Source organism: Onychomys torridus, chromosome 15 (genome assembly GCF_903995425.1).
Source record: "Onychomys torridus chromosome 15, mOncTor1.1, whole genome shotgun sequence".
NCBI lineage: Eukaryota > Metazoa > Chordata > Mammalia > Rodentia > Cricetidae > Onychomys > Onychomys torridus.
In genome coordinates, this window is record NC_050457.1 from 14,699,208 (window position 1) to 14,715,422 (window position 16,215).

General features: G+C 40.4%; 1 protein-coding gene across 1 annotated transcript in view; it reads right to left on the minus strand.

The window, feature by feature from the left end:
• Positions 1 to 16,215, minus strand: part of Atg10 (autophagy related 10) — a 265,367-nt gene that overhangs the window by 90,901 nt on the left and 158,251 nt on the right. Inside the window, exon 4 of the mRNA XM_036207102.1 lies at positions 13,597 to 13,735. Within this exon, the coding sequence (XP_036062995.1) occupies positions 13,597 to 13,735 (139 nt within the window). The remainder of the gene's footprint in view (positions 1 to 13,596; positions 13,736 to 16,215) is intronic.

Below are 16,215 nucleotides of genomic sequence, written 5' to 3' on the forward strand. Positions count from 1 at the left end.
ATAAAAATGTCTTAACTCCATCATAGAGGTTGAAGTTTCTGTAGTTTTCATACTCAGACTAATTATTTTGCTCACAAGTTAAAAGCCATCTTCATGACTTTATTGGTTATATAACTGTACTCACACTACACTGTAATTTTCTTATTTACTTAAGTATGGAATTACTGTTGGTCATTTAAAATATCACAAGCTGGGATACAGTACCTGGTACAAAGTAGACACAAGGAAGCCATACCAACTTTCTTCTTTTCAATTATTTTCTTTTGATAAATTTCCAAGAGTGGAATTATCAAGTCAAAGTGAAAAATAACTTTTAATTCAACACAGAAGAACTAGTATCTCACCCCTCAATCTTCTCCTTAGGGTAATGAGATAAGAAGTTAATTTTAGAAATAGATATTTATATTATTTGGCACCTACTATATGCCAAGCCTTTGTGATACATCAGCTAGCAAAATGATATTTCTGCAGGAGCTATAGCAAGAATGTGACAATAAATAACGAACATCATAGAAGAAGTTAAGAAGCAATGTATACTACAGCAGAAAGAAAACAGATGCGGCAGAGGAGCAGCCTAGGGGCCAGGGTCAGTGTCCGAGCTTCCTGGGAGGCTGACTTGTAGCGCAAACACTGCCTGGGAGCCCTGTGATGCCCGGAAGAAGGGACAGCGACCAGTGGTGAAACTGAAGAGAACCCGGGAGGGAATGTCTCAGCTCTGGTGCAGCACAAGACACAAAAGACAGCTTTGTCAGCATACAAGTCTCCTGTTTAAAGTGTTAATTCAACGACAGCCTCAGAGTTCTGTAAGCATTACCTCAAATTTAGAAGAGGTTCAACGCCTGACAAAGGAACCACAGATTCATGAGCAGCACTTCCTCCTGACCCCTCCACCAGCCTGGTTCTAGAGAACCATGATTCACTTCCTCTTGTTATGTATTTGTTTATTATGTACGGGCACTTATGTAACATGACCACATGGGTCTTTTGTGAATTGTAAATTTTCCATGTGGTAGCATATACCAGCCCTTCATTCTCTTTTACAGATGAGTTACATTTCATTGATTATAGGGAACATGGTGCTCATCCATTCATCAGGTGATGGATGCTGGTATTTTTCCCACTTTCACCTACTATGAATAATGACTCATAGATGAGTTGGTATGTGGTCATGTTTTCTCTTCTCTGGAGCAAACTGGCTATTGAGACTATAATTGATGAGTTCTGGGTTCAGCAAGAGACCCTACCTCAGTATGTAAGGTGGAAAGTGATGAAGACAAGTCACATCAACCTGTGGTATCTACACATGTGTACACATGAACGTTCACACACACACAGGCATGTATACCCACATACATGAACATGCACACACACACAGGTATGTGTACCCACACACAAGAAGATGCACACACACACACACACACACACACACACACACACACACACACGAGGCATTTGTACCCACACACATGAACACACACACACACAGGCAGAAATGAAAAAAATTGTTCTTTTGCTTGTACACTCTCTGTCTCTGTATTTCTCTGTCTCTCTCTTTGCATGTGTTTGTCTCTCTTTCTCTCTGTGTCTCTGTGTGTCTGTCCCCCCTTCTCTGTGTTTGTGGTGTGTGTGTGTGTTTGTGTGTGTGCGCGCGCGCACGCGCGCGCACACGTGCACACACGCGCACATGTCCTGGCTACTTCCCAGGGGCCATGGCAGAGCCTCTTAGCAGCTTTGGAGGTCTTCTGTTTGGCAGCCTCTGCTAGATCACGGAAGGCCTGAGAGGACCATAACAATTAGAATTTTAGCATTTTAAACAAACATGCCAGGTCTCAAATACTTAAAAGAGCGCTCTTCTTCACAACAGGCACTCAGGGAGGCTGATTCAGGGTGACAGGACAGAAGCTGCCAGTACTGTTGTTCTTCGGAGCCACATTCAGAGACGGGGAAAGGAAAACAAACACTTTGTACTTACGGTTGGTTAGTTTGTTAATTTTAAATAGGAAATTTTTCCCATTTCAATTCTGGACTCCACAATGCTATTATTATTATTATTATTATTATTATTATTATTACTACTGTTATTGTTATTTGTGTATTCATTCATTCATTCATTTATTTATTTATTTATTTATTTATTTATTTATTTATTTATTTATTATGTGTGTTCACATGTATACCATCATAGGTATGTGTAGTTCAGAGGGCAACTTACAGGGTGAGTTCTCTCCCTTAACCATGTAGGTCCGAGGGATAAACATTCTTGGCAGGGGGGGGGAGGATAAATGTCAACAGCAAGCACCTTAACCTGCTAAGACGTCTTGCTGAACCCGCAATTAGACCTTAGAAATAATAATTTTTAAAGGTATTCCTATCTTATTTTCCATATTGGGCTAAAATTGATTTTGTTGTCACAAACTAAATTCCCCTTTAATGGGTAACCATCTGTGAATTTCTAGAAAAAAAATCAAGTCTATACTTGGATTTTCCTCTGAAACGTTGTGAACCTCTCCAGTTTCTGCTCATCACTCACACTCCAATATGACCTAAGTGCTATGTGAGTTCTCTCCCCAAGCCTTCAGGGTTGTTCTGCCCAGCCACAGCTTAGCCATTCACGAGCAAAGACATACAGGAATTAGATTTTGTTACCTTTTATACAAACAAACAAACAAACAAACAAAGAGCCAATCAGCAATCCTTTCAACCCTAGCACACACTGTGGGCATTTGACACATACTCAAATATGATTATGATCCTAATTATTCCAAACTGAAGAGTCTTTAGAAATCCCATTGAACCACTGAACTGAGACAGCCAACTATGTAAAGAATTTCACCATACCAACAGAGCTTAACTGATATGGAAACAAAGTATGTGATGCACAATTATGTGTTTCTGAAAAGTAAAGAAGCAGCGTTTTCACTTAAAAATACAAGCATAAAGAAGTCCTTAGCTAAGTGCATTAAACATATTATTTTTGTGCCAATATGTTCAAGTCAAAGGATTTCCAGTCAGGAACTTTAAGCCATATTTAAGAAGATATATTATGGTCTCAGGATGCAGCATTCATCACCAGACATGAAATAACAGTACTGAATTTTATATTAGAAATCATTCTAATCACATCAAGGGAGATGCTGAGTAAAATCTTTAAAAATTTGAGGAATTGAAATCAGAAGAAGCCTACACAGTAAACACAATAATAGAGCTCACTATTTAATAGGTGTTTGCTGAGTACCTACTATGTGCCGGTGTTGGCTGGAGTTATAGTAACATTTAAAGTGATATAAAAAGATAGGAGACACTGGACAGAAAATGGAATAAATAAATAGTATAATCTTTAGCCACCTCCAGCATCATCTAATATTTTCACATAAAATCTCTCAATTGAATAATAACCTACATGTCAAGTAATCTATACATTAAATTAAATATCTCAATGCTATTAATTCTCATGACTCCAATAACACCATGAGATGTTTCCCTAGCACTATCCAACTCTAGTACAAGCCACACACTAAAGACTAAAGAAATAAATAAATAAAACTCTTAGAGTGATTATAAATAAAATAAATTATGCACAGTAAGTTTCAAAGAAATATCCTAGATGTGGTCATTAGAAATAAAAAAGAAACTAGAGTACATTTTCATAATGAAATATGCCATTGTTCAATATATTAGCCTTCCACGGAGCTCTGAAAGATGTAAATATTCATGTCATACTTCACAGGAGGCAGAGATAATGCTTCACCAAAGGAGAAATTCATTTTTGCTTCAGTGAGAAAATTTCACTGTGCTGTGGAAGAGTGTGATTGTTCATGTACAGTCACATTAGCTATTTCACTAGATAATTTTCATGTATTTCTATAAACATTTAATAGTTGGTATCTTTATTAATCTCAAGAAATCTATGTTAAAATTCTGAAAACACAGCTCATGGCAATTTCATCTACATATACCACCAATTAATTCATTTACTTCAATATGTTTTTAAATTTTCAGTCAATTATTTGAGTGATAACATTGTAAAATGAAACTAGGTATGGAGTTCGATTCCAGTTTCCAGGCACCCTGTAAGTCACAGAACCCTGAAAGCACTCAGTTTTACTACTGTGCATGAAGATTGGGAAAGCTTCTGCCTTTCCATGGTCTTGTGAGGGCACATAGCACAACTGCCATGACCTAAACATACTCAGTGTCAAATCCAGTTTCATGAACTAACTAGAATCCTCAAAAACTTGTGCAATAGATATTGTTGCCTAAATTTGCTTTTATGTGACAAAACAAAGTACACAGAGCCAACCCCTTCCCCAAGTTCAGAGTAAGCAATGGGAAGCAAGGCTATTGACCTCGCTTTTTCTGCCACCACACTGTGTGCCTGTATGCAGGAACTCTCTGTAAGCTGTAAATGTGCTACTGCCACACTGTGTGCCTGCTACTAGTGGTCTCCACCACTACTGCCTAAACTTGGGATATTTAAACCTTTCATCTTCCTGTTTCTCTAGACCTGCCCTGCCCTTCCCATCACAAACCCCATGGGGTTTACAAACCCCATGCCCTGCCAAGGCTTTCTTGCTCACCCCAGGTCAAAGTTATCTTAATCTCTGCACACTTGGGCGTTAGTTTTTAACCCTTCTTGAGGCCCTGAGCATATTTTATTTCTTATAGTGGGTTTCAGGCTTGACTTATTTCCTTTAGGCTGGTAGTTCCGCTGAAGGTATCGTTCACTTCTGATTTCCTTTATTCATCTCTACATTCTAAAAACATCTTCATACTTCAATATGTTTAGTATTTCAAAGATAAGGATAAATGAGAACAAAGTTCAGCATTACTTCTAGAGATATAGGCACAATTCTTACTAAAAACAAAGACAATAATCACAATTTTAAAATTCACTGAATACGTGTTTTGCATTTATATAAAATTCCCACCTTATGGGAATCCATATAAGCAGATATAGTAGATGTTTGAATTCTCAGTGTCCAAACATACTTCCAACTGGGGGAGGGAAATTACGAACCAAATGGACAGCCGATCACTCCTCATCACTAAAGCCGAAGGGCTTCACTCTGCAATTACTACTGGGACTCCATGATCTTCATGTGGCTCTGTGATCCATTTCCAAATCTTATTCTGCTTTTCATGGTCATGTTCCATTATTTTTATCTCACTAACACAGCATGTTTAAAATCCTTCAGTGATTGTCTATTCATAACTATCAAACCTAACTGTTAAAAAGATTTCTTTTTATTGTATATGGATGAGTGCTTGCTTGCATATATGTAAGGCCTGGCATCCACCAAGGCCGGAAGAGGGCGCTGGATTCCCTGGAACTGGAGCTACCTACACACAGTTGAGAGTCACCATGTAGGTGTTAGGAAACCAAGTTCAGGTTCTTTACTGCTGAGCAACCTCTCCAGCCTGCAGACTCACTTTTTAATGTTAATTTGAATAGAATAATTTGCATAGAAAAGTACATGTAATATGCTTTTTAGTTATATGAGAAACTGTATGTGTGTCTATTTTCATGAGGCATATTCCCAACAGCATATAAAAATAATTCTTAGTCTTAAATGATCTACATATGGTGTTAGGAACTCATAAGCCAAGTAGTTCTAACCTCTCATATAAATAAAGTAAGGATTTACCTTAGTGAAGAAAACACAAGAGCTGCTTGAGGAACTGCTGAATAAAAAAGTATCTTAAGGAAAGCAACTGTGGCCCCACAAAATACCAGAGATACCAACCCTGAGATAACACTATCAACCAAGTACTCTGGAGAAACATGACTGCATGGGTACCTAAAATCTTACACCTGCTGCTTCTCAAACAGAAGACATCCACTTTCAATCCTGCTCAAACTGCTCTGAGGACCTCAACTCCTAGCCTGGCACCCCAATTCTCAGAAACTTGAACTCCTGCCTTTCCTTAAACCTTCCTTAATGCTCTACCATAGACCATAATTTAGTTGCTCCTTTTACAGCACCTTGACTATCCTCACTGCACACCCAACTTAGCCTCTTCACACAGAGAACATAGTCTCCATCTCCAGAGAGCTCTGAGAGAGGATCAAAAAGAGCTCTGCTTTAATTGCATCAAGCAAGGGTGAGCAATGATTTATAAAATTTGTAATTTATTTTTAAAATAAGCAATGCTGTACACAACTAAGCACTCATATGTTGTAGAATATTATTTAAGGTGTGTTACTTTTGTTTATGTTGCATTTGTTTAACTCTGTGAAGCTGTGTTACTGTGCCTGTCTAAAACACCTGATGGTCTAATAAAGATCTGAATGGCTAATAGCAAGGCAGGAGAGAGGATAGGCAGGGCTGGCAGAGAGTGAGAATGTATAGAAAGAGAAATCTGGGAGGAGAAAAGAAGTATCCAGAGAAGGAGGTGGACCCAGGGGCCAGCCACCTACCTACATAGCAAGCCACGGAGTAAGAGTAAGATTAAAGAAGTTAAGAGAATGGGAAAAGCCCAGAGGCAAAAGGTAGATGGGATAAGTTAAGGAAAGCTGGCTAGAAACAAGCCAAGCTAAGGCTGGATATTTATGATTAAGAATAAGCCTCTATGTGTGATTTATTTGAGAGCTGGGTAGCTGGCCTCCCCAAAGAGTAAAGAGCCAAAACCATCACACAACACTCATATATTTTGTAATTGGTAAAATTTAATTATTATGAATTATACAAAGTAGTGGGTTCAATTATGGTATTTTCATGTATAGAAATGAGACACTGACTATATCCCTGCATCTCCTTACTCACACATCCAACCCTAGCCCTCCTCATAGTCCCCTTTCTGTTCCTTAACAGCATTTTATTTTTGTCTTGCTGTCTTTCTCTCCCTCTCTTTTTAATATTTTACAGTTATGGTTATTTACCTTAACATGATCTCCAGTTCCATTTATTTGCCTGCAAATTTAATCATTTCTTTCTTCTTAATGGCTTCATAATACTCCATTGTGCATATATGCCACATTTTCTTCATTGATTCATCTACTGATGGGCTATATTCCAGTATAAACATGTATGTGCCAGTGTGTTTGCTGTGTGCTGACTTTGAGTCCTTTGGTTATTTATCTAGACGTGACATAGCTGGGTCATATGTTAGTTTTAACATTTTTTTTGAATAATTTGATTTTTATAGTTGCTGCATTAATTTACATTTCTACCTAGAATATTTAAAGGATCCTTTTTCTTCATGGTCAGACCTGCCTTGTAAATACATATATTCAAAACTACTCAACATAATTTTGAGTTTCATTTTCCTTAAAGCTAAAGCTTTAACTAGCTATTTGTATTTCTCCATTTTACAACTGTCTACTCAGTTCACTTGTCCATTTACTGATTATGTATATACAAATGCACACACACACATACCCCCTAATCCAAGTGCATGTGTGTATTCATCTGTGCCTGTGTACGTGCATGCCGTGTGTGTGTGTGTGTGTGTGTGTGTGTGTGTGTGTGAGTGAGTGAGTGTGTTTGCCTGTGTTTGAGACAAGATTTCTTTAAAAAAAAAAAAAAAAGAAAAGAAAGAAAAAAAAAAGGTTGATTTATTTACTATGTATACAAAGCTCTGCCTGCATGTATGTCTGTAGGCCAGAAGAGGGAGCCAGGTCTTATTACAGATGGTTGTGAGCCACCATGTGGTGCTGAGAATTGAACTCAGGACCTCTGGAAGTATAGCCAGTGTTCTTAACCTCTGAGCCATCTCTCCAGCCCCTTGAGACAAGGTTTCATTTATCCTAGGCTTGTCTCTTACCTTGTTAGGCAGCTGGGAGCTGAAGCTGGACTTCAATTCCTGATCCTTCAGCCTCCCATTCCAAGTCCAGTCCTGGGATTGCAACCACGTGCCACCACCATGCCAGGCTCTGGATTCCTGTGCTTTCATAGGTGTTTCAAGCTGGTTCACTTTGTCTGTAGTAAACGGGGTTTCCTTTACAGAGCCGTGCAGACACTCAGCTGCTCAGCGAGCTGCAGTCAGCCCTTCACAGGTGTGAACATGAGTTTTCCTCCCCGTGTGTCTTCTTCTGGGACACCTGTCTTAGGCACGGGTGGTGTTTGCTCCCCGCGTACCCTCTTCTGGGACTCCTGTCTTATGCACGGTGGTGTTTCCTCCCGTGTGTCTTCTTCTGGGGCTCCTGTCTTATGCACGGTGGTGTTCGGTGCCAATGTACGTTAGTGGACTCTAACAATGTCACTTTTCACTCTTCTTTGGTATGTACAATCATTTGAATTTTTTCAGTAACATTCTATCCCTATCATGTTCTACCAGATAACCTACTGTTCCCTAAATTCACAGAATGTTTTAAATATGTATAGGACTCAACAAATCATACTTGCTAAATTTTCTCTATGATTTTGACTTTTCACTTTTTACCTCTTTGCATTAGTTAACTATTTTTTCATTATTTTTATTAATAACACTCACTATTTGTTCCTCACAATCCATTTCATTCCCTAGACTCTCTTTTTGATATACCAAATTCATGTTTTATTTCATTTATGGGACTTTCGCTACACTTATTATTGTTTATATAAATAAAATATAAATTTATGAACTTTCTTTAAGGCTGTTATAATCAGATGAGATTGTAAGTTAAATTATCTGTCAATTTATTTTCCACTTTCTGCTTATTGTAATAATTACTTCAATCATTTTGGCTTCAGCCTTATCCACTTTTTTCTTTTTACTAAATAAGCTACCTTAACTCCCACTCGGCTGCATAATTTTACCCTGGAAATACAGAATATGTTCTTTCCAGCTCATCTTTTCTAAGAGGTCATTACTTTAAAACTGTAATAATGCTGATAACAACAAAAAGCATCCCCTTCCTTCCCTCCGTTTTCCCCTCACCCTTCATTTATTCATGTGTCTTCTGATCTCCAGGAAATACAGTCTAGCCCTCCTTCCTCATTCTGTTGTCTCCACTCCCTCCTATCCACGAGCTCATCCATAATTTGACCCCCATTTATCTTCTCAGCCATTTCTTCCATGCTTGTCTGAAGAGGACACCCCTAAACCACACTGCTTTGCACTGATACTCACCCAGGCATGCCCTGCTCACTCCGACCCCAAAGCTGGGCATGCCCCACCCACCGCACTGTCCTCCAGATGTCCTTGGACAAAGCTATGAATCCTTGGCCTCCATTTTTCACTTCCCTCCAACTCACATCTTTCTTGGTCCTTTAAGTCTCCTCTTGCACTTCTTCTTGCTCTGACTCCTGAACAATGCTCTCCTACCTTCCTTCCCCTTGACATCACAGGCACTGGGACTCCAGATTTCACTCTTCCTTATCTTCACCTTTTCTCGTTCGTTTTATCCTCCCCTGGAGGGAGAATTGTTGTTGGACTGTTTCTTGCATTTCCCTTCTCTGGGAGCATCTTCCAAGTCCATAACAACTGAACAAATCTTCCACTTGAAGTATCTGGAGTACATTTTAAATTCTACATCCTTGCTCTCAGGGCCAATGAGACAGACCTCAGTTGCTGAATGGGAGAAATGTTTCCTTCTCTATTCTAAAGCAGCCTTTCTGACTAATTAAGGAACTATGTCAAAACAGTTCCCGAAAAGAACACATATGTCAACCAAAGAATTAAATATTTGAAAATGAGAAGAACCACTTGGTCCATTTCTCAATAAAGATTAAAAACAAAGGGAAAGGGAAAAAAAGGGGAAATGGAATAAATCAGTCAGAATTCAATCCAGAATAAATATAAAAATCTCTAGTTAAGATGTCAGGAGGAATGTTTAAACCATGACTCTGGTGAGATCAAGGCCATTTGATATAAATAGACTCTTTAAGCCACATTTCCAACATTTGCCAAGTCCATCAAGAAAAAATGGGACATAAAAAGTCCGTGGAACAATAGAGATGATGAGAAAAGGCAGCTTTGTCACAGTACAAACAACCCAGATACAGAGCACTTCAAAACACTGGCCAGGGCTAAGGGGGAGAGCCCCGAATGGCGCATGTGGCCTTTGGTCAATGTCCAGCACCACACGTGGGAAAGGTAGAAACAGTGCAAGACACCAACATATACATGATAAAGGCTGGGGCTCTGTGGGGATGGGCTCACAGACCACAAGGCACAACTGGAAACCACTCTGCTCATGTTTTGTCCTGCAGCCACTCAAGGACCGCAGGACAGAGTGCTAACTCTGCCCGGCCCAAACCTACAATGACAAAAGCAGTTAGGGAAACAGAACACCCAGAGGGACTCACTTTCTCTTTAGTTCATGAGATCCCTTTGGAACCAAGTTCCTGGGTAGGTATGTTGGTGCCCACTCATAAGCAAGCTTTTGGGAGGCTGAGGCAGGAGGATTGTGAGTTTGGGGACAGCCCAGACTACAGAGTGAGGCCCTGTTTCAATAGTAGTAATCACAGTACAGTAGTAGTCATAGCAGTAGTAGAGGAGAAAATAAAAGAGGAGGAGGAGGAGGAACCATGTTCCTCTGGGCCCAAGGCATCTAGAAGTCAAATGCTATCTGAACTTGGCTGTCTGCCTTCAAGAATCAAATAAAGATACATGTTTACAGAGAAAGCTCAGCTGCTCAGCCAGGCTGGATTTCTGCTTTGGGTCCTCGGGATGCTGCACTTTCCTAGAGTCTCTAAGGATTGACAGATTAAACTGTAAAGATGGATAAATGGTTTGGCCCCTAGGCCTCGGGGAGAGGACAGCATCCCTTCTTCCTTACAACCTGTCAGGGCGGTAGAGCAGCACTATGGTCACAATGTCTTAGTCTTTTGGCTGTAACGAGAAATGCTTAGCGAGTCTTCGCCATTGATTCATCTGACAAGCATCTGTTGATGCTGCTCTACAGTTGACATTGTGAGTAACAAAATTAGCAAGATGAGTGGGGTATGTATGTGTTAGGACCACGCACAGACCCCAAAACAATGCTTCTCACTTTGTAAGTAATAAACATCAAGATCCTTCACGACTCCTCATGTTTGAGGATCATCTGTAGGGACAAATAACCAGATACTTCATTAGTACCTGCAGTCTGTGATGGGATGGCATGGGAGTGACAAGGACCAGTCACAGGTTAGCTGATTCTCTGGCAGCAGCTGGTCTGGCAGACACTGCATCATACAGGGGAATAAAAGGGACTCAGGGTACAGTGGATTTGCTTTCAAGAAGCAAAACAGGTCTAGACAAAAATCTCAGCCAGTGGATAAAAGGGGCAACATCAATTTCTATGGGAACTACCAACTCCTTCCTATGCTTTTGCAAATTAAAAAAAAAAAAAACCCTGAAGAAACAGAAAGAAAATTCAAAGTTAAGCAGAGAAATTGATTTTGACTAACAGACACAAAAGACACTAACTTCTGTCACAGACAAGACAAACGAACTATTTCTACAACAACAACTAAAAAAGGAGAGAAAGGAAAGAAAAGGCCCTTGGGCAAGAGGTTTTACAACCATCCTGTTTCTAGGTCGGGTTCTCTAGAAGGAGACAAAGAAAAACCCGGACATGGAACAGGGAATAATTCTCCACACCACCAGAGGTTGTTAACACACAAATAGCCAGGCTAACAGGATATGTAAAGGACTGGGCTGGGGGGAATAAATGAAAAGTTATGACTCATGAGTGAAGAAAGGCACATTTTTAGAATGCCCCGAGTTTAAGTTAGGTAAAAACAAAAATTTTTAAATACAAGATTGATAAAGGAAAGAAGCATTTTTCATTTTTCTCTACAAGAAAACATTTCAATATGTTTTATAAAAAATAAATTCACATTTTAAGGTGTTTAAACAAATACTAAATGAATTCTGGAATAAAAAGAACTAAAAAAAAAACAAAAACAAAACAAACAAACAAACAAAAAAAAACCCCAATCCTATACAAGACAGAAGAGAGGCAGGAAAAACATTTCCACATAAAATAAATGACTTCTTTGGTTTTCTTTATAAGCCACAAATGAAGGCCATCTTAAAAGTCTATAAATAGAGCCAAGAATGCTACTTGTGTATGTGTGTTTTAAGGACTAAAGGCAGAAAGGCAGCACACTAACGTCATTAAAATATAATTGGACTTGCAGGAACAATCACTGTGCTGTGCTGTAAGGGGAGCTGTTGGCACGCGCAGAGAACAGCGTCTGTGTGAGCTCCTCCGCCAGCCTCAGCAAGACCACTTCCAGCTAGAAGCAGCCATGTTTCAACACCTCACATCCCTGATGCTGACGAGCCAAACGACTTGTTTTGTCTCTGGGAACTCATCTCTGGTGATTAACTGCTTACAGTGAATACTGATTACATGAGAGGACAGGCCTGACGAACCAGAACCACCTCCTGTGTCCTCTACCTGCAGCCCCAACTTGCCTTTGAATCCAGAAGGTGCTAGGTAGAGCAGCCAATGCAAACTAGAGGCAGGCAAGGCATTACCTCCACCCCACATAACAAATATATCCGCCACCTTTCAGTACAGAGCGCAGCGTACAGACAAGGAGTCCTCTCTGACCTCTGGACTCCAAATATAATCACAAGAAGGCGAGTGTTTTAAAGGTTAGTAATAATCATACAGATGAATCTGCTCCAAGGGTTTGGGAGTTAGGAAACCATCAGTGTCCTCAGTCCTCAAGTCCCAGTTGAAAATTTACCCCAAATTGTTAGTTCTCAGGAACTGCACCTCAGATTAAAATCTTCTCACCAGGGAATCGGTAGGAATTTGCTCTTGTTTTAAATCCTAAGTGCTTGTTAAACTGCCAGCATTGCAGAACTAGAGACCATTAAACAATCCACGAAACACACATCGAAAGCAGCTTAAGCTACTTTGTAATTAAAAATAAAATATCACTGGCTAAATTCAGCCGTCTTAGCCATCCAGACGTCTCCTCCAAATACAAAGCATGGCTGAGAAAGCCATGTACAGAAGGAGGCATGGGCTAGGAGGTGGGCTGGGCAGGAGCTCTGAATAGTGGAGGCCAGGACAAGGCCTGCTGAAGCAGACCCAGTGAGGCCAGTGCATACTCAGATGTCCCCTGAGCTGCAAGGCGAGGACACCGTGTGGCTGCCACCAAACAAGGCATGTCAGCAGGGCCTCCAAGGAGACGGGTGCTCACCTTCTTGGCAGGAGAATGAGTTAAGTAAGGGCACTGCAAGAGACTAAGGCATTGGAGATGTGCAGCCGGCTAAGGGAAGTGTAAGCACACCTTCGGCTAACGACCATCTCTTGCAGTAGTCATGAGCTCTTGGGGAAGGAAGCCTAGGAGCTCTGGAGTTAATGGTGACAGTTGAGACAGAACAAAATTTTTACTGCAACGTTACAAGTAAATAAACATTGCAGCTTTAAGTTGTTGCTAGTTGTTTAAAGTCAAGAAGGGCCAGGGGGCTTAGTCAACTTCAGGCAAGAGGCCAAAACCCTTGAAGATCAGATTTAAGGTGGGGATGATGTCATTCAATAGGAAGTCTTGATTTTCTTTCTGAAGTATGAGAATTTTTTACTGGTAAAACCTTACCTCACCCACAGCTTTTTTTTAAATTTTTAACTCTATTTTTTTTTCCCTTTCAAAAATGATTTTCCAAGTATGTTTCCTGCCTTATATGTAAATGTTATGAACTCACTTACAGCTTTACACATGGTCTTACCTAAAAAGCTTGCCCTAAAGTAGAGAACGGGCACTTGGTAGCTGCAGGAGTATAAGACATGGTACTCGTATTTAATTGCTTCGGACGCTGCTGCGGACTCTGTCACTTCAGAATCATCCACCAGGAGCTCTAAATTCTCCTGAACAAAAAGAAAGCAGAGACAAAGTCAAACTGTGTTTGTTGATTTTAAAAAACAAGGGCACACACGGGGAGGGAAAAATTCTCTTCTTGCAAAAGCACAGTCAAGTAAATACCAGGCTTGAGGTAAGAAAACGGGAGTTACCCACACTAATACTTAACATTTGAGTCCTAGGTAAACAGTAAAACCAGAAAACATTAGCATTAAGTAAATCCAGATTGTTCTGGGGAAACAGGGCAACTCTGGGTAGAGAAACGAGATGGGGGTGGGGAGCTGGGGTGGGGAGCTGGGGTGAGGGCAGGGGCAGCACAAAAAATTACTGCAGCAGTAATTCCGAAGTCTTCACTGCCTGATTTCAGCAACAAGATGGTGGCTACACCAGCTAACCACCCTAACAACCGAACCGAGGCAGGAAATGCCCCTGCGGGTTCTGTTGTACTTGCCCAAAGATGACTCATTGTGTGCTGAACAATCCCCAGCTCCATTCTGAATAATAAAGTTATTTTGCAAGAGTCTGAGTTGGTTAGGTGCATTTCAAATCCCGAATGATTCTGCTTTCTTCACTATTGTGTGTACCATTGATAACGCTCACTCTATATCTACATCTTGATTTAGGGCACAGTCGCTGGCACACAGGGCTAGGAAGTTACACAGGGTTTTGTAAGCAGATATGTGAGAGTCACTCCACTTCTCAACTAATTGATCTCCACTGGCTGCTATCGCTCGCTCTCTCTTTTTATCATGCATGGATATTTCTTAAGAACGTATCTTAACATGTAGAAGCAGTTGACTGGACATGTTGAATCAGGGTTTCTGGGTGCATCCATGTGCACTTATTTATTTGGGCTAAAGAATTTCTCCTTTGAAATTAAATTAGTAGAAAGAATGGAGCAAGTGGGGTTGGCTCATTTCAACCTCTCATTAAGACAACAAGAGCAACAGTGAGCAACCAGAAAGAACCAAAGAGGAGATTGCAAACTTTATCAATATGAAATAAGGTTGCCCTGGAGATAAAGGAAGCGGGCGCTGCTCTCCGGATCTCCATCTCCTTTATGAACTTCCCACTCACAGTCAGTTCGCAGGGGAGACACTAGTGGGTATATCACAATAGGAGTGTTTACAAACCAGCTGTCACTAAACACCTGTAGACACTACCAATTAAACACAATGAATTAAATAACCAGAAGTCACTCATTAAATATGCCAGATACAATAACAAGAAAGAAGGTTTTTTCTCTTTATTTAATTTTAGCCATGATCATCAAAATCTGCTGCAATAAATTTTTAACCAAATTCTTTCTTTTTGGTCCACAATGGCTTATTTCAAATTTATACTTTCTTTTCTTTCTCAACATAATAAAAGAATTGTAACTTGTTGTTTGGGGTTGTATCTTAAATGTCCACATAAGGCCAGGTATTAAAGGCCTGGTTGTCACCCATGGTACTATTTGGAGGTAGAATCTTTAAAAGAGGTGTATTTTCAGCCATGTTTGCTGGTGATATAACTTGACACAGCTTTTTGCTGAGGACAGTTTGTCAATGTATCTTAAATTTAAAAACATACCTACTCTTTGATACAGTGGTTGGAAATCTGTACCACAGAAAAACCAGATTACGAGGGCATAGGAGCTAGGATAATCATTGCAGCTTAATTTAGGAGAAGACTATTACATAATCAACCTAAAATATTTAGTAATAGAGAAATGTTTTTTGGAAACGCCAGCTATGACATAGTTCTGCCACGGCATATAGTGAAGGCATTAAGTCTACAATGATATAGCAGAGAATGGCAAAATCTGAATATGAAAATCTCTAGGACCATATTATTCATAACATGGTTCAATGAAGAGGAGGTAGGGGGTGGAGAAGAGGTACATATGTGTGTGTGTGCTAAAAAATCTGGAAAAAGGAAAACTTGCTTGTTTAAAATGGTACAAATATAAAGTAGAAGCCAGGCAGTGGTGGCGCACACCTTTAATTCCAGCACTCAGGAGGCAGAGGCAGGTGGATCTCTGTGAGTTCGAGGCCAGCCTGGTCTACAGAGCGAGATCCAAGAAAGGCAGAAAGCTACACAGAGAAACCCTGTCTCAAAAAAACAAAAAAACAAAAAATCTGAAGTAGAGAATCGCTGAATGCTGGGACTCTCACTGTTTATGTATTTGTACAGCGCAATGCTTTTTAATTTTTTTAATGACTAGGTGTACTAGGCAGCTTTCCAAGACAAAGGAGTGGAGGAAATCAACCTACAAAGAGGAAGGAGTCACTTGGCTCCTGGTCTCAGTCCACAGTTGTGTGGCTCTGCCGCCTTTGGGCAGTGGCATGCCGTGTGGTAGAGCCTTCCATGAGGCCCCTGTTGGGGATCTCCCCTGGAGCTGCCCACTCCAAACCCCACCCTCAGAAAGCCCACCATGGTCCAGCTCCTCCCCCAGGGTGCTCAAGACCACGCCTACAGAATATTCAAGGCCTGGTCGCCAGACCTG